The following is an 18,884-nucleotide window of genomic DNA, read 5'->3' as shown; positions in this document are numbered from 1 at the left end:
TTTGTCCCCTCAGTGTTGGGGCGCGTGTCCCCTCAGTATTGGGTCTTATGTCCCCTCAGTATTGGGTTTTTTGTCCCCTCAGTGTTGGGGCGCGTGTCCCCTCAGTATTGGGTCTTGTCTCCCCTGTATTGGGGCGCGTGTCCCCTCAGTATTAGGGCGCATGTCCCCTCAGTATTGTTGTGCGTGTCCCCTCAGCATTGGGGCGTGTGTCCCCTCAGCATTGGGGCGTGTGTCCCCTCAGTATTGGGTCTTATGTCCCCTCAGTATTGGGTTTTTTGTCCCCTCAGTGTTGGGACGCGTGTCCCCTCAGTATTGGGTCTTTTGTCCCCTCAGTATTGGGTTTTATGTCCCCTCAGTGTTGAAGTGCGTGTCCCCTCAGTATTGGGGCACGTGTCCCCTCAGTATTGTGGTGCGTGTCCTCTCAGTATTGGGTCTTATGTCTCCTCAGTATTGGGTCTTGTCTCCCCTGTATTGGGGCGCGTGTCCCTTCAGTATTGGGGCGCGTGTCCCCTCAGCATTGGGTCTTATGTCCCCTCAGTATTAGGGCGCGTGTCTCCTCAGTATTGTGGTGTGTGTCCCCCTCAGCATTGGGGCGTGTGTCCCCTCAGTATTGGGTCTTGTCTCCCCTGTATTGGGGCGCGTGTCCCCTCAGTATTAGGGCGCGTGTCCCCTCAGCATTAGGGCGCGTGTCCCCTCAGTATTAGGGCACGTGTCCCCTCAGTATTGTGGTGCGTGTCCTCTCAGTATTGGGTCTTATGTCTCCTCAGTATTGGGTCTTGTCTCCCCTGTATTGGGGCGCTTGTCCCTTCAGCATTGGGGCGCGTGTCCCCTCAGTATTGGGGCGTGTGTCCCTTCAGCATTGGGGCGCGTGTCCTCTCAGTATTGGGTCTTTTGTCCCCTCAGTATTGGGTCTTTTGTCCCCTCTGATTGGAGAGCGTGTCCCCTCAGTATTGGGGAGCATGTCCCCTCAGTTTTGGGTCGTATGTCTCCTCAGCATTGGGGCGCGTGTCCCCCCAGCATTGGGGCGCGTGTCCCCCCAGTATTGGGGCGCATGTCCCCTCAGCATTGGAGCACGTGTCCCCTCAGTATTGGGTCTTATGTCCCCTCAGCATTGGGGAGCGTGTCCCCTCAGTATTGGGTCTTATGTCCCCTCAGTATTGGGTTTTTTGTCCCCTCAGTGTTGGGTTTTATGTCCCCTCAGTGTTGAGGCGCGTGTCCCCTCAGTATTGTGGTGCGTGTCCTCTCAGTATTGGGTCTTGTCTCCCCTGTATTGGGGCACGTGTCCTCTCAGTATTGGTTCTTATGTCCTCTCAGTATTGGGTCTTTTGTCCCCTCAGCATTGGGGCGCGTGTCCCTTCAGTATTGGGGCGCGTGTCCCCTCAGTATTGGGGCACGTGTCCCCTCAGTATTGGGTCTTGTCTCCCCTTTATTGGGGCGCGTGTCCCCTCAATATTGGGGCGCGTGTCCCCTCAGCATTGAGGCACATGTTCCCTCAGTATTGGGGTCTTGTCTCCCCTGTATTGGGGCGAGTGTCCCCTCAGTATTGGGGTGATTGTCCCCTCAGCATTGGGTCATGTGTCCCCTCAGTATTGGGTCTTGTGTCTCCCCTGTATTGGGGCGCGTATCCACTTAGTATTGGGTCTTATGTCCCCCCAAGCATTGGGGCGCGTGTCACCTCAGCATTGGGGCGTGTGTCCCCTCGGCATTGGGGCTCATGGCTTGGCTCCTTTGGACGTCACGAGTGGTCTACTTCCCACTATAGAAGTACTTGTAGGTGTCGTCGGACACGAGGCTGTCCGTGTCGTTGAAGGTGTCGCTCTCTCCGGACTGGTCGGCGTCTTTCAGCCTCATCAGGCGGCTCTGGAGTCTTTCTTGATCGCGCTTTAGCTCGGAGTAGGAGCGCGAGAACGTGTGGAAGATGGATGTGGCGGGGAAGGCCATGATCAAGATGCCGCTCAGGATGCTGCTGAGGGCCACCACCTGACCCGGGATACTTCTGGGCACCATATCACCATAACCCACTGTGGTCATGGAGATGATGGCCCACCAGTAGGACGCGGGTACGCTGGTGAATTCCTGGCACCGGCCCATTTCATTCTCCGCCAGGTGGACAAGAGGAGCAAAAAGTGTAACAGCCACACACAAGAAGAGCAGGAGGAGTCCGAACTCCCGGGTGCAGCGGCGCACGGTGAGGCCCAGCGTCTGCAGGCCCAGAGAGTGACGGGCAAGACGCATCACATACAGAATCCTCAAGGCACGTAGGACCCGCAGCAGAAGCCCGATCTTCTCCAGGTACGAGTTGCTGCCCGGCTTGTCCAGAGTTTTCTGTTCGTCTTCCACAATGAGAGACACGTAGTACGGTAAGATGGCCAGCACATCGATGATGTTCAGCGGACCCCGGAAGAACTCACACTTACTCTTCGCCTGGACGAACCTCAGTAGGAACTCCAGGGAGAACCAGGCAACGCACACCGTCTCAATGATGAAGATGTTGTAGCACTTCTGAGAACATTCACCCTGGAGATAAAAGAGAAGAGCGCTCAGTACAAGGGACAGGGAAACAGAAGAGGATATCGCTGTCTGACATTATATGATTCCTATCCGGGAGTGTTCACCAGCTCACCCTCTGCAGGCCATGTCTATAATTCTCAGCTGTCTCTGAGCTGGTGGGTGGAGAAAAGCCGCCATAATCTGTCCTTACACAACACACACAGACAGGAGGGATTCCTGCCTCCTGTCTGCATGTGGAGCATGTTCAGAAGCTGCAGCAGCTGCATGGAGGGCATTATGTAGCTGCATGGAGGGCATTATTCAGCTGCATGGAGGGCATTATGGAGCTGCATGGAGGGCATTATTCAGCTGCATGGAGGGTATTATACAGCGGCATGGAGGACATTATACAGCGGCATGGAGGACATTATACAGCGGCATGGAGGACATTACACAGCGGCATGGAGGACATTACCCAGCGGCATGGAGGACATTACACAGCGGCATGGAGGACATTACACAGCGGCATGGAGGACATTACACAGCGGCATGGAGGACATTACACAGCGGCATGGAGGACATTACACAGCGGCATGGAGGACATTACACAGCGGCATGGAGGACATTACACAGCGGCATGGAGGACATTACACAGCGGCATGGAGGACATTACACAGCGGCATGGAGGGCATTATAGAGCTGCATGGAGGGCATTATGGAGCTGCATGGAGGGCATTATGGAGCTGCATGGAGGGCATTATGGAGCTGCATGGAGGGCATTATGGAGCTGCATGGAGGGCATTATGGAGCTGCATGGAGGGCATTATGGAGCTGCATGGAGGGCATTATTCAGCGGCATGGAGGGCATTATACAGCGGCATGGAGGACATTATACAGCGGCATGGAGGACATTATACAGCGGCATGGAGGGCATTATACAGCGGCATGGAGGGCATTATGGAGCTGCATGGAGGGCATTATGGAGCTGCATGGAGGGCATTATGGAGCTGCATGGAGGGCATTATTCAGCTGCATGGAGGGCATTATTCAGCTGCATGGAGGGCATTATACAGTGGCATGGAGGACATTATACAGTGGCATGGAGGACATTATACAGCGGCATGGAGGACATTATACAGCCTTGGTTTGGGACGTCAATCAGGACGATGGGTCATTGGACCTCCGTTAGACTTCTAAAGGAAGCTAAGTATCACTATAATAATGATGAGAACGTTCAATAACTAATGTGATTACTAGGACCATGTTTTGTATATCCTCATTGGTTGCTCCAATTTGATTTACCTTCCATGAAGTGTCTGCATATTATCTTCTGTGAAGCATTTTTCTCCTTATTACCCTCTTGATGCTATATACTATTTGGGCATATTGTACTATCAGACCCTTTGATTGTGAAGTGTGACCCCCCTTTTTTTGCCTTACAGCTCATTAGGGTTTGAATATATCTCTGAGTGTTACTGAGAATTGTGGATAACCAGTGGCCTCCCCCTTTAAGTGTTCTACAGGAGGATCCTGCTGTGTTCACGGAGGATTGGTTGGCTTAATAATCTCTTTTTACACCCTATATGCATGTCTGGGTAATACAGCACGTCATGGGTACAATTGGAGCGTTACCTTGCTTTGGATTTGGAGCACTCGACATTGTACTTATGGTGAATGTTCCTGTCCCTTGAGGTATATTGGATAGTCACATGGTCCTTCTATAACACCATTCCAACATATTTTTACTGCCTAATTGCACTGTGCGTGTCTGGTTGGTCACATAGTATTATGCAGTGCAACCTCCCCGCACTCCCTCTTTCCCAGTTCAGCTGCACTTGGGAACAGCGGAGGGAAAGAAGGGTGAGTCCTCGTTGAGTGGGGGCGCCATTGCGTTTGGTTACAGGGTGCCGACCTCCGCGGCCAGGTAGGGCCAGACTAGGTGAACACTTGGCCATACCTTTTGTTGCACTGCAAGTTAATTGATACGTAACTATATCAGACATCGATTATGGGCATTTATGCTAATTGGTTTTGAATTAGACAATTGATCGCCTTACTTAGGCCACATAGGCCATTTTCTTCTTGTTTAGCTGCCACTCAATTGGTGGACTTACAAGAACCCTTCCTTTTGTGGCCAAGTGTCAATCATTGGGGATCTATTGTCCCTTGTGTGTGTTTTGTTTATTTGTGGGGATTGTCTGTTTTAAATGAAACTATTAAAATTGTATTTTTAGGGGGTTTTCTTTTTTGGTTTTGATAAGAATCATCATCCCAACATTGTGCTGGATGATGGGAGAAATGGTTCTTGGAGGAGGTTTAGATCCAGGTCTTTATTTAGGTGTTCATAGGTATAATGGGTGAGAAGCCCCGCACATTGTGAGTGTTCCTCTAAGACGCAGCCAAGTGAGTGACCCCCATCATGCCAGTGACCCCATGAAGTGAGTGACCCCCCCATCACGCCAGTGACCCCCATCATGCCAGTGACCCTCCATCATGCCAGTGACCCCCCCATCACGCCAGTGACCCCCATCATACCAGTGACCCCCATCATGCCAGTGTCCCCATGAAGTGAGTGACCCCCATCATGCCAGTGACCCCATGAAGTGAGTGACCCCCCCATCACGCAGTGACCCCCATCATGCCAGTGACCCTCCATCATGCCAGTGACCCCCCCATCACGCCAGTGACCCCCCCATCACGCCAGTGACCCCCCATCACGCCAGTGACCCCATGAAGTGAGTGACCCCCCCATCACGCCAGTGACCCCCATCATGCCAGTGACCCTCCATCATGCCAGTGACCCCCCCCATCACGCCAGTGACCCCCCCCATCACGCCAGTGACCCCCCATCACGCCAGTGACCCTCATCACACCAGTGACCCCCATCACGCCAGTGACCCCCCATCACACCAGTTACCCTCCATCACGCCAGTGACCCCCATCACGCCAGTGACCCCCATCACACCAGTGACCCTCCATCACACCAGTGACCCCCCATCACGCCAGTGACCCTCCATCACGCCAGTGACCCTCCATCACGCCAGTGACCCTCATCACACCAGTGACCCCCATCACACCAGTGACCCTCATCACGCCAGTGACCCCCCATCACACCAGTGACCCCCCATCACACCAGTGACCCCCCATCACGCCAGTGACCCCCCCATCACGCCAGTGACCCCCCATCACACCAGTGACCCCCCATCACACCAGTGACCCCCCATCACGCCAGTGAGCCCCCATCACACCAGTGACCCTCCATCACGCCAGTGACCCTCATCACACCAGTGACCCCCATCACACCAGTGACCCCCCATCACACCAGTGACCCCCATCACACCAGTGACCCCCATCACGCCAGTGACCCCCCATCACACCAGTGACCCCCATCACACCAGTGACCCCCATCACACCAGTGACCCCCATCACGCCAGTGACCCCCCATCACGCCAGTGACCCTCCATCACGCCAGTGACCCTCCATCACACCAGTGACCCCCATCACACCAGTGACCCCCATCACGCCAGTGACCCCCCATCACACCAGTTACCCTCCATCACACCAGTGACCCTCATCACACCAGTGACCTCCATCACGCCAGTGACCCCCCCATCACGCCAGTGACCCCCCCATCACGCCAGTGACCCCCCATCACACCAGTGACCCCCATCACGCCAGTGACCCCCCATCACACCAGTTACCCTCCATCACACCAGTGACCCTCCAGCACGCCAGTGACCCTCCAGCACGCCAGTGACCCTCCAGCACGCCAGTGACCCCTCACCCCAGGTTCTGGAGGGGCTCGGCCGGGGGTTGTTCCCGATACCCAGGGGCCAGGACAGGATGATGCTGGAGCGGATGATGGGGGTTGTACGTGATCATTCTGCAGGAGACGAGGCTTCGTGTCGGGGAGAAGACTGATGGCTGCGCCGTCCACTTTGCGGTTATTTTCGGATGTGCTGAGCACAGGATTCGGGGGACGTTTATCATCCGGTGTCAGATGAGAGGAGGATTTGCCGCCATTTACATCGGATCACTCGGGGGGTCGATGCGTTTTTGGCATCTTCAGATCTGTCGCAGGATATTTCTTCCACCAACGGCTGATGATTGGGCTAAAAATTGTGATTTTAGGGAAAAGTCTCATCCAAACATGAACGCGGCAAATCCACCGCACTGAGCAAACGGCCAATAACACGGGCGCAGACATCGTGTCCCCAGCCCCTGCGAGGTCAGGAGGGCGACCACAGCCCATCACGTGATCTGCCCAGAGTCTCACCTCCTCGTACCAAAGCCGCGAATCAGTGTAACAGCAGAATAGTGACCGCAGCTCTGGAGGTGACTGGAGGATAAGACACGATGTAACAGCAGAATAGTGACCGCAGCTCTGGAGGATAAGACACGATGTAACAGCAGAATAGTGACCACAGCTCTGGAGGTGACTGGAGGATAAGACACGATGTAACAGCAGAATAGTGACCGCAGCTCTGGAGGTGACTGGAGGATAAGACACTATGTAACAGCAGAATAGTCACTGCAGCTCTGGAGGGGACTGGAGGATAAGACACAATGTACAGAAGAATAGTCACTGCAGCTCTGGAGGGGACTGGAGTTTAAGACATGATGTAACAGCAGAATAGTGACTGCAGCTCTGGAGGTGACTGGGGAATAAGACACGATGTAACAGCAGAATAGTGACTGCAGCTCTGGAGGGGACTGGTGAAAATGCTGTGATGTAACAGCAGAATAGTGACTGCAGCTCTGGAGGTGACTGGAGGATAAGACACGATGTAAAAGAAGAATAGTGAGTGCAGCTCCGGAGGTGACTGGAGGATAAGACATGATGTAACAGATAAATAGTGACTGCAGCTCTGGAGGTGACTGGGGGATAAGACATGATGTAACAGCAGAATAGTGACTGCAGCTCTGGAGGTGACTGGAGGATAAGACATGATGTAACAGATAAATAGTGACTGCAGCTCTGGAGGTGACTGGGGGATAAGACATGATATAACAGGAGAATAGTGAGTGCAGCTCTGGAGGTGACTGAAGGATAAGACAGTGAAACAGCAGAATAGTGACTGCAGCTCTGGAGGTGATTGATAAAACACGATGTAACAGCAGAAGAGTGAGTGCAGCTCTGGAGGTGACTGGAGGATAAGACCCGATGTAACAGCAGAATAGTGAGTGCCGCTCTGGAGGGGACTGGAGACAATGCTGTGATGTAACAGCAGAATAGTGACTGCAGCTCTGGAGGTGATTGATAAAACACGATGTAACAGCAGAAGAGTGACTGCAGCTCTGGAGGTGACTGGAGGATAGACCCGATGTAACAGCAGAATAGTGAGTGCCGCTCTGGAGGGGACTGGAGACAATGCTGTGATGTATCTGTGGGGTGACGTGGCTCCTGCGCTGTCCGTGGAACCTGATCCCTGTGATCGGTATCAGCGCCTCGGGACACACGACTCCGCAGTGATATCTGCAGATTGTGGTGTAAGTGGAGCCGCCATCACGATGTAATGTACAGAGCGCAGATCACATCACACATGACCCGGGCGGAGAAGCAGCGCCCACAGCAGTGCAGAGGATTTCAGCGCTTCCTGGCTGTTCTCATCCCTGGACTGTGAGGAGCGGGCGACACATGAAATATTCAGGACGGCGGAAATTACATTACACACAAATCATTCACTGATCCGACAGCGAAGACTGTGAGTGATGGCCAGAAACAGAACCGCCCGCCACCCCCCGGCAGATAGCGGCAGAAAGGGACACCGCCGGATCTGCCACCGGATCTGCCACTGGATATGCCAGCGGGACGGGAGGATATCATGGGGCAGCCATGCAGTCAGATCAAGTCACAGCTCCGGGGTCAGGAATCCTCTGTGCTGCGGTGGACTATACTGCGACCATGAAGCTGAAGAATGAGGGTCTAGGGGGGACACACACACAGGCTGATTATGTTACCCAAAATGGCAGGCGCCCAATATACTGTATGGAGGGCTATGGGGGCATATTATACTGAATGAAGGGCTATGTGGGGCACACTATATTCTATGGAGGGCTATGAGGGCATATTATACTGTATGAAGGGATATGGAGGTCCATTATAATGTATCCCCACTACATTGTATGGAGGGCTATGGGGTCCATTATACTGCATGGGGGACTATGGGGGCCCATTTTACTGAATGGAGAGCTATAGGGGCCATTATAATGTATGGAGATTTATGTGGGTCCATTCTGTATGGAGGGCTATGGGGGCACATATACTGTATGGAGGGCTATGGGGGCACAATATACTGTACGGAGGTAATACCTGGATACACAGATAATACCCGGATACACAGGTAATACCCGGATACACATAATACCTGGATACACAGATAATACCCAGATACACAGGTAATAACCGGATACACATACTACCTGGATACACAGATAATACCTGGATACACAGATAATACCCGGATACACAGATAATACCCGGATACACAGATAATACCCGGATACACAGATAATACCTGGATACACAGATAATACACAGATAATACCGGGATGCACAGATAATACCGGGATGCACAGATAATACCGGGATGCACAGGTAATACCCGGATACACAATACCTGGATACACAGATAATACCCAGATACACAGGTAATAACCGGATACACAGATAATACCTGGATACACAGATAATACCCGGATACACAGATAATACCCAGATACACAGGTAATACCTGGATACACATAATACCTGGATACACATAATACCTGGATACACATAATACCTGGATACACATAATACCTGGATACACATAATACCTGGATACACAGATAATACCCGGATACACAGATAATACTTGGATACACAGATAATACCCGGATACACAGATAATACCGGGATGCACAGGTAATACCTGGATACACAGATAATACCCGGATACACAGATAATACCCAGATACACAGGTAATACCCGGATACACATAATACCTGGATACACAGATAATACCTGGATACACAGATAATACCCAGATACACAGGTAATACCCGGATACACATAATACCTGGATACACAGATAATACCTGGATACACAGATAATACCCAGATACACAGGTAATACCCAGATACACAGGTAATACCCAGATACACAGGTAATACCCAGATACACATAATACCTGGATACACAGATAATACCCGGATACACAGATAATACCCGGATACACAGATAATACCCAGATACACAGGTAATAACCGGATACACATACTACCTGGATACACAGATAATACCTGGATACACAGATAATACCTGGATACACAGGTAATACCTGGATACACATAATACCTGGATACACATAATACCTGGATACACATAATACCTGGATACACAGATAATACCCGGATACACAGATAATACCTGGATACACAGATAATACCCGGATACACAGATAATACCGGGATGCACAGGTAATACCTGGATACACAGATAATACCTGGATACACAGATAATACCCGGATACACAGATAATACCGGGATGCACAGGTAATACCTGGATACACAGATAATACCTGGATACACAGATAATACCCAGATACACAGGTAATACCTGGATACACATAATACCTGGATACACAGATAATACCTGGATACACAGATAATACCCGGATACACATAATACCTGGATACACAGATAATACCCAGATACACAGGTAATACCCAGATACACAGGTAATACCCAGATACACATAATACCTGGATACACAGATAATACCCGGATACACAGATAATACCCAGATACACAGGTAATAACCGGATACACAGATAATACCTGGATACACAGATAATACCTGGATACACAGATAATACCTGGATACACAGGTAATACCCGGATACACAGGTAATACCAGGATACACAGGTAATACCCAGATACACAGATAATTCATGGACCCATAATACATGTTTGGCCCAATCTGCCACATGGGATGCCTCCATCCAGAGGTCATGTTATCATTCCTCCTTTGTCTCGCTGTTATCAGGATGTATCTGAACTTCTCACTATTCTATAGGATATTACGCCCTGTGATACAGATGTGAGGTGGCTGTGTTTACACATCGGGGATATAGGCAGGCATTGGTATTGCATGATTGCACAGATATTGGTGCGATATCGCACGCACACTCACCCTGTCCTCCTCGGCGCGGAGGTCCGGCATGGTGCTGATGCACAGGTTGATGGCCGTGGTGGCCACAAAGATGATGGACAGACAGGCGAACACCTTCCCGGGCAGCCCGGAGTGCGGGTTCTCCACCATGTCCCCGCAGCCGCCCCATGCACTGGCCCATGGCGGAGCGGTCCTCCAGCTGGCAGATGGTCTCCCGGGTCAGCTGCTCCTCCTCCTCCTTGGTGACCTCCGCCAGGTCCTCCAGCTTCTGCAGCAGCTTCTTCAGGCAGCAGCGCTCCAGGTGGGACTCGTCGATGCCCCAGTAGAGCAGCTCCTCCTGGAAGGACAGGGCGCACACCTCCCGCAGCAGCCGCAGCTTCCCCGCCGCCAGGAAGCTGACGATCAGCCGGAACGCGCACGGGCTGCGATCGAAGAAGAACTCATTGGTGTCCTCATCAAAGTCATCGCACACCTGGACGATCTCGTCGTAGCTGCTGCAGAACCTCAGCCTGCCCAGTCTGCTCATCGGGAAGTCGTCCAGCGTGCTCCAGGGCAGCAGGTAGCGGATGCCGCCCACATTGATCACGATCTCCTGCTTGTAGTCGGTCGTGTACAGATCGTCGGGGTCGTACAATCTCCTCGCCCGCTGGTACTTCACCCCCTTCAGAGTCTGCGAGTCCGCGGCTGCCGGAAGAAGTGGTTGAGCGTGCTGCTGGAGGTGTAGCTCAGGGTGCTGTAGTCATGCTCCTGCCCCCCCGAGATGATCGGCATCCTGGCCCAAGAGCTGACACTTCATACAGCAGAACTGCAGGAGAAGAAGAGAACACTGAGGACCAGAAACGGGAGGGCGGAGAGCACAGGGTGCATCTAATCCTGTGTGATACCTGAGCTGTACATCTAATCCTGTGTGATACCTGAGCTGTACATCTAATCCTCTCCTGTGTGATACTGTCTGCTGAGCTGTGTATCTAATCCTCTCCTGTATGATACTGTCTGCTGAGCTGTGTATCTAATCCTCTCCTGTGATACTGTCTGCTGAGCTGTACATCTAATCCTCTCCTGTGTGATACTGTCTGCTGAGCCGTGTATCTAATCCTCTCCTGTGTGATACTGTCTGCTGAGCCGTGTATCTAATCCTCTCCTGTGTGATACTGTCTGCTGAGCCGTGTATCTAATCCTCTCCTGTGTGATACTGTCTGCTGAGCCGTGTATCTAATCCTCTCCTGTGTGATACTGTCTGCTGAGCCGTGTATCTAATCCTCTCCTGTGTGATACTGTCTGCTGAGCCGTGTATCTAATCCTCTCCTGTGTGATACTGTCTGCTCAGCTGTGTATCTAATCCTCTCCTGTGTGATACTGTCTGCTCAGCTGTGTATCTAATCCTCTCCTATGTGATACTGTCTGCTGAGCTGTGTATCTAATCCTCTCCTATGTGATACTGTCTGCTGAGCTGTGTATCTAATCCTCTCCTATGTGATACTGTCTGCTGAGCTGGGTATCTAATCCTCTCCTGTGTGATACTGTCTGCTGAGCTGTGTATCTAATCCTATCCTGTGTGATACTGTCTGCTGAGCTGTGTATCTAATCCTATCCTGTGTGATACTGTCTGCTGAGCTGTGTATCTAATCCTATCCTGTGTGATACTGTCTGCTGAGCTGTGTATCTAATCCTATCCTGTGTGATACTGTCTGCTGAGCTGTGTATCTAATCCTATCCTGTGTGATACTGTCTGCTGAGCTGTGTATCTAATCCTATCCTGTGTGATAGTCTGCTGAGCTGTGTATCTAATCCTCTCCTGTGTGATACTGTCTGCAGAGCCCTGTATCTAATCCTCTCCTGTGTGATACTGTCTGCTGAGCCGTGTATCTAATCCTATCCTGTGTGATACTGTCTGCTGAGCTGTGTATCTAATCCTCTCCTGTGTGATGCTGTCTGCTGAGCTGTGTATCTAATCCTCTCCTGTGTGATGCTGTCTGCTGAGCCGTGTATCTAATCCTCTCCTGTGTGATACTGTCTGCTGAGCCGTGTATCTAATCCTCTCCTGTGTGATACTGTCTGCTGAGCCGTGTATCTAATCCTCTCCTGTGTGATACTGTCTGCTCAGCTGTGTATCTAATCCTCTCCTGTGTGATACTGTCTGCTGAGCTGTGTATCTAATCCTCTCCTATGTGATACTGTCTGCTGAGCTGTGTATCTAATCCTCTCCTATGTGATACTGTCTGCTGAGCTGTGTATCTAATCCTCTCCTGTGTGATACTGTCTGCTGAGCTGTGCATCTAATCCTCTCCTGTGTGATACTGTCTGCTGAGCTGTGCATCTAATCCTATCCTGTATGATACTGTCTGCTGAGCTGTGTATCTAATCCTATCCTGTGTGATACTGTCTGCTGAGCTGTGTATCTAATCCTATCCTGTGTGATACTGTCTGCAGAGCCCTGTATCTAATCCTCTCCTGTGTGATACTGTCTGCTGAGCCGTGCATCTAATCCTCTCCTGTGTGATACTGTCTGCTGAGCTGTGTATCTAATCCTCTCCTGTGTGATACTGTCTGCTGAGCCGTGTATCTAATCCTCTCCTGTGTGATACTGTCTGCTGAGCCGTGTATCTAATCCTCTCCTGTGTGATACTGTCTGCTGAGCCGTGTATCTAATCCTCTCCTGTGTGATATTGTCTGCTGAGCTGTGTATCTAATCCTCTCCTGTGTGATATTGTCTGCTGAGCTGTGTATCTAATCCTCTCCTGTGTGATACTGTCTGCTGAGCTGTGTATCTAATCCTCTCCTGTGTGATACTGTCTGCTGAGCCGTGTATCTAATCCTCTCCTGTGTGATACTGTCTGCTGAGCTGTGTATCTAATCCTCTCCTGTGTGATATTGTCTGCTGAGCTGTGTATCTAATCCTCTCCTGTGTGATACTGTCTGCTGAGCTGTGTATCTAATCCTCTCCTGTGTGATACTGTCTGCTGAGCTGTGTATCTAATCCTCTCCTGTGTGATACTGTCTGCTGAGCTGTGTATCTAATCCTCTCCTGTGTGATACTGTCTGCTGAGCTGTGTATCTAATCCTCTCCTGTGTGATACTGTCTGCTGAGCTGTGTATCTAATCCTCTCCTGTGTGATACTGTCTGCTGAGCTTTGTATCTGATCCTCTCCTGTGTGATACTGTCTGCTGAGCTTTGTATCTGATCCTCTCCTGTGTGATACTGTCTGCTGAGCTTTGTATCTGATCCTCTCCTGTGTGATACTGTCTGCTGAGCTTTGTATCTGATCCTCTCCTGTGTGATACTGTCTGCTGAGCTGTGTATCTAATCCTCTCCTGTGTGATACTGTCTGCTGAGCCGTGTATCTAATCCTCTCCTGTGTGATATTGTCTGCTGAGCCGTGTATCTAATCCTCTCCTGTGTGATACTGTCTGCTGATCTGTGTATCTAATCCTCTCCTGTGTGATACTGTCTGCTGAGCTTTGTATCTAATCCTCTCCTGTGTGATACTGTCTGCTGAGCTGTGTATCTAATCCTCTCCTGTGTGATACTGTCTGCTGAGCTGTGTATCTAATCCTCTCCTGTGTGATACTGTCTGCTGAGCTGTGTATCTAATCCTCTCCTGTGTGATACTGTCTGCTGAGCCGTGTATCTAATCCTCTCCTGTGTGATACTGTCTGCTGAGCCGTGTATCTAATCCTCTCCTGTGTGATACTGTCTGCTGAGCTGTGTATCTAATCCTCTCCTGTGTGATACTGTCTGCTGAGCCGTGTATCTAATCCTCTCCTGTGTGATACTGTCTGCTGAGCTGTGTATCTAATCCTCTCCTGTGTGATACTGTCTGCTACCCTTCCTCCAGTGTATACTCCCTCGCTCTCACCAGGCAGCTGCTCTCTTCTCGCTCTTCTCCATCCTCTGCCAGAATACAGAGAATTTGTGGAGACTCAAATGTGTCTCCTCCCACAGTCAACTCCTCCAGCGTCTCCCTCCTGCCCCTCTCTCTCCCTCCTCCTGCCCCTCTCTACCTCCTCCTGCCCCTCTCTACCTCCTCCTGCCCCCCTCTCTCCCTCCTCCTGCCCCTCTCTCCCTCCTCCTGTCCCTCTCTCCCTCCTCCTGCCCCCCTCTCTCCCTCCTGCCCCCCCTCTCTCCCTCCTCCTGCCCCCCTCTCTCCCTCCTCCTGCCCCTCTCTCCCTCCTCCTGCCCCTCTCTCCCTCCTCCTGCCCCTCTCTCTCCCTCCTCCTGCCCCTCTCTCTCCCTCCTCCTGCCCCTGTCTCTCCCTCCTCCTGCCCCTCTCTCTCCCTCCTCCTGCCCCTCTCTCTCCCTCCTCCTGCCCCTCTATACCTCCTCCTGCCCCTCTCTGCCTCCTCCTGCCCCTCTCTCCCTCCTCCTGCCCCTCTCTGCCTCCTCCTGTCCCTCTCTCCCTCCTCCTGTCCCTCTCTCTCCCTCCTCCTGCCCCTCTCTCTCCCTCCTCCTGTCCCTCTCTCTCCCTCCTCCTGCCCCTCTCTCTCCCTCCTCCTGCCCCTCTCTCTCCCTCCTCCTGCCCCTCTCTCTCCCTCCTCCTGCCCCTCTCTCTCCCTCCTCCTGCCCCTCTCTCCCTCCTCCTGCCCCTCTCTCTCCCTCCTCCTGCCCCTCTCTCCCTCCTCCTGCCCCTCTCTCTCACTCACTCCTCCTGCCCCTCTCTCTCCCTTCTCCTGCCCCTCTCTCTCCCTTCTCCTGCCCCTCTCTCCCTCCTCCTGCCCCTCTCTCTCCCTCCTCCTGCCCCTCTCTCTCCCTCCTCCTGCCCCTCTCTCCCTCCTCCTGCCTCTCTCCCTCCTCCTGCCCCTCTCTCTCCTTCCTCCTGCCCCTCTCTCTCCCTCCTCCTGCCCCTCTCTCCCTCCTCCTGCCCCTCTCTCTCCCTCCTCCTGCCCCTCTATACCTCCTCCTGCCCCTCTCTGCCTCCTCCTGCCCCTCTCTCTCCCTCCTCCTGCCCCTCTCTCTCCCTCCTCCTGCCCCTCTCTCCCTCCTCCTGCCCCTCTCTCCCTCCTCCTGCCCCTCTCTCCCTCCTCCTGCCCCTCTCTCTCCCTCCTCCTGCCCCTCTCTCTCACTCACTCCTCCTGCCCCTCTCTCTCCCTTCTCCTGCCCCTCTCTCTCCCTTCTCCTGCCCCTCTCTCCCTCCTCCTGCCCCTCTCTCTCCCTCCTCCTGCCCCTCTCTCTCCCTCCTCCTGCCCCTCTCTCCCTCCTCCTGCCTCTCTCTCCCTCCTCCTGCCCCTCTCTCTCCTTCCTCCTGCCCCTCTCTCTCCTTCCTCCTGCCCCTCTCTCTCCTTCCTCCTGCCCCCCTCTCTCCCTCCTCCTGCCCCTCTCTCTCCCTCCTCCTGCCCCTCTCTCTCCCTCCTCCTGCCCCTCTCTCTCCTTCCTCCTGCCCCTCTCTCTCCTTCCTCCTGCCCCTCTCTCTCCCTCCTCCTGCCCCTCTCTCTCCCTCCTCCTGCCCCTCTCTCTCCCTCCTCCTGCCCCTCTCTCTCCCTCCTCCTGCCCCTCTCTCTCCCTCCTCCTGCCCCTCTCTCTCCCTCCTCCTGCCCCTCTCTCCCTCCTCCTGCCCCTCTCTCTCCCTCCTCCTGCCCCTCTCTCCCTCCTCCTGCCCCTCTCTCTCTCCCTCCTCCTGCCCCTCTCTCTACCTCCTCCTGCCCCCCTCTCTACCTCCTCCTGCCCCCCTCTCTCCCTCCTGCCCCTCTCTCCCTCCTCCTGCCCCCTTCTCTCCCTCCTCCTGCCCCTCTCTCCCTCCTCCTGCCCCTCTCTCTCCCTCCTCCTGCCCCTCTCTCCCTCCTCCTGCCCCTCTCTCTCTCCCTCCTCCTGCCCCTCTCTCTACCTCCTCCTGCCCCCCTCTCTCCCTCCTCCTGCCCCCCTCTCTCCCTCCTCCTGCCCCTCTCTCCCTCCTGCCCCTCTCTCCCTCCTCCTGCCCCTCTCTCCCTCCTCCTGCCCCCCTCTCTCCCTCCTCCTGCCCCCCCTCTCTCCCTCCTCCTGCCCCCCTCTCTCCCTCCTCCTGCCCCCCTCTCTCCCTCCTCCTGCCCCCCTCTCTCCCTCCTCCTGCCCCCCTCTCTCCCTCCTCCTGCCCCTTTCTCTCCCTCCTCCTGCCCCTTTCTCTCCCTCCTCCTGCCCCTCTCTCCCTCCTCCTGCCCCTCTCTCTCCCTCCTCCGGTCCTTGTCGCTCTCCTCCTCTCCCGCTCCCCCTCCTCCTGTCCCTCTCCCCCTCCTCCTGCCCCTCTCTCCCTCTTCTTGCCCCTCTGCCTGTTCCTCCTGTCAGGTCTCTCTGTGCCCCCTGGATTTTGGGCCCCTCTCTTCTCGGTGGTCCGTGGTCATCTAGATGTGGCCACATTGAGATCTGGCGGTTTTGGATTCTTGGCGACTTTCGTGTCGCGGTCGCTATTATTAAGTCAATGTCATAGAAGGAAGCGGGAATGTGCGGTTACCGGAGAGACCGCGATGGACAAATCAGACGGCGGCTCGTTACATAAAGAAAGTGCCCCCCGCACCTGCTCTATCCGTGCGTGTACCGCGTCCTCCGAGGATAAATAGAGGATGAGAATAATCCGCAGATTCTCACCGGGGACAGAACTCACCTGCTGCGATCTATATATACATATATATATGTCTCCCCCCGCCCGGTCCCTCTACAGAACACTCCACTAATGTACCCCTGATTCCAGGATCCGTGTCCCCCGAGATCGGACGCTCCGTAACCAGGGCCCTGTATACAGAGAGCTCCCCCTAGTGGTGGCTGCAGACAGGATCTTATCATGTATCTCTGTATACAGAGAGCTCCCCCTAGTGGTGGCTGCAGACAGGATATTATCATGTATCTCTGTATACAGGGAGCTCCCTCTAGTGGTGGCTGCAGACAGGATCTTATCATGTGTATCTGTATACAGGGAGCTCCCCCTAGTGGTGACTGCAGACAGGATCTTATCATGTATCTCTGTATACAGGAAGCTCCCCCTAGTGGTGGCTGCAGACAGGATCTTATCATGTATCTCTGTATACAGGGAGCTCCCCCTAGTGGTGGCTGCAGACAAGATCTTATCATGTATCTCTGTATACAGGGAGCTCCCCCTAGTGGTGGCTGCAGACAGGATCTTATCATGTATCTCTGTATACAGGGAGCTCCCCCTAGTGGTGGCTGCAGACAGGATCTTATCATGTATCTCTGTATACAGGGAGCTCCCCCTAGTGGTGGCTGCAGACAGGATCTTATCATGTATCTCTGTATACAGGGAGCTCCCCCTAGTGGTGACTGCAGACAGGATCTTATCATGTATCTCTGTATACAGGGAGCTCCCCCTAGTGGTGACTGCAGACAGGATCTTATCATGTATCTCTGTATACAGGGAGCTCCCCCTAGTGGTGGCTGCAGACAGGATATTATGTCTCTCTGTATACAGGGAGCTCCCCCTAGTGGTGGCTGCAGACAGGATCTTATCATGTATCTCTGTATACAGAGAGCTCCCCCTAGTGGTGGCTGCAGACAGGAGCTTATGTATCTCTGTATACAGGGAGCTCCCCCTAGTGGTGGCTGCAGACAGGATCTTATCATGTATCTCTGTATACAGGGAGCTCCCTCTAGTGGTGGCTGCAGACAGGATCTTATCATGTATCTCTGTATACAGGGAGCTCCCCCTAGTGGTGACTGCAGACAGGATCTTATCATGTATCTCTGTATACAGGGAGCTCCCCCTAGTGGTGACTGCAGACAGGATCTTATCATGTATCTCTGTATACAGAGAGCTCCCCCTAGTGGTGGCTGCAGACAGGAGCTTATCATGTATATCTGTATACAGGGAGCTCCCCCTAGTGGTGACTGCAGACAGGATCTTATCATGTATCTCTGTATACAGGGAGCTCCCCCTAGTGGTGGCTGCAGACAGGATCTTATCATGTATCTCTGTATACAGGGAGCTCCCTCTAGTGGTGGCTGCAGACAGGATCTTATCATGTATCTCTGTATACAGAGAGCTCCCCCTAGTGGTGGCTGCAGACAGGAGCTTATCATGTATCTCTGTATACAGGGAGCTCCCCCTAGTGGTGGCTGCAGACAGGATCTTATCATGTATCTCTATACAGGGAGCTCCCCCTAGTGGTGACTGCAGACAGGATCTTATCATGTATCTCTGTATACAGGGAGCTCCCCCTAGTGGTGGCTGCAGACAGGATCTTATCATGTATCTCTGTATACAGGGAGCTCCCCCTAGTGGTGGCTGCAGACAGGATCTTATCATGTATCTCTGTAT

At 53.1% G+C, this 18,884-nt stretch overlaps 1 protein-coding gene across 1 annotated transcript; it reads right to left on the bottom strand.

Moving 5' to 3' along the window:
• Positions 1–1,625: 1,625 nt before the first annotated feature.
• On the bottom strand, positions 1,626–14,544 carry KCNG4 (potassium voltage-gated channel modifier subfamily G member 4). The gene is given in 5 exon segments (XM_075316408.1): positions 1,626–2,517; positions 10,672–10,803; positions 10,805–11,334; positions 11,337–11,455; positions 14,508–14,544. Coding segments are annotated over 4 exon segments (1,518 nt in total). The 5' UTR covers positions 11,422–11,455; positions 14,508–14,544; the 3' UTR covers positions 1,626–1,746.
• Between the last annotated feature and the right edge of the window lie 4,340 nt (positions 14,545–18,884).

The sequence above is a fragment of the Anomaloglossus baeobatrachus genome, chromosome 6 (assembly GCF_048569485.1).
Source record: "Anomaloglossus baeobatrachus isolate aAnoBae1 chromosome 6, aAnoBae1.hap1, whole genome shotgun sequence".
NCBI lineage: Eukaryota > Metazoa > Chordata > Amphibia > Anura > Aromobatidae > Anomaloglossus > Anomaloglossus baeobatrachus.
The sequence above is the reverse complement of the archived record's forward strand: the minus strand, read 5'-3'. Positions and strand labels throughout refer to the sequence as shown.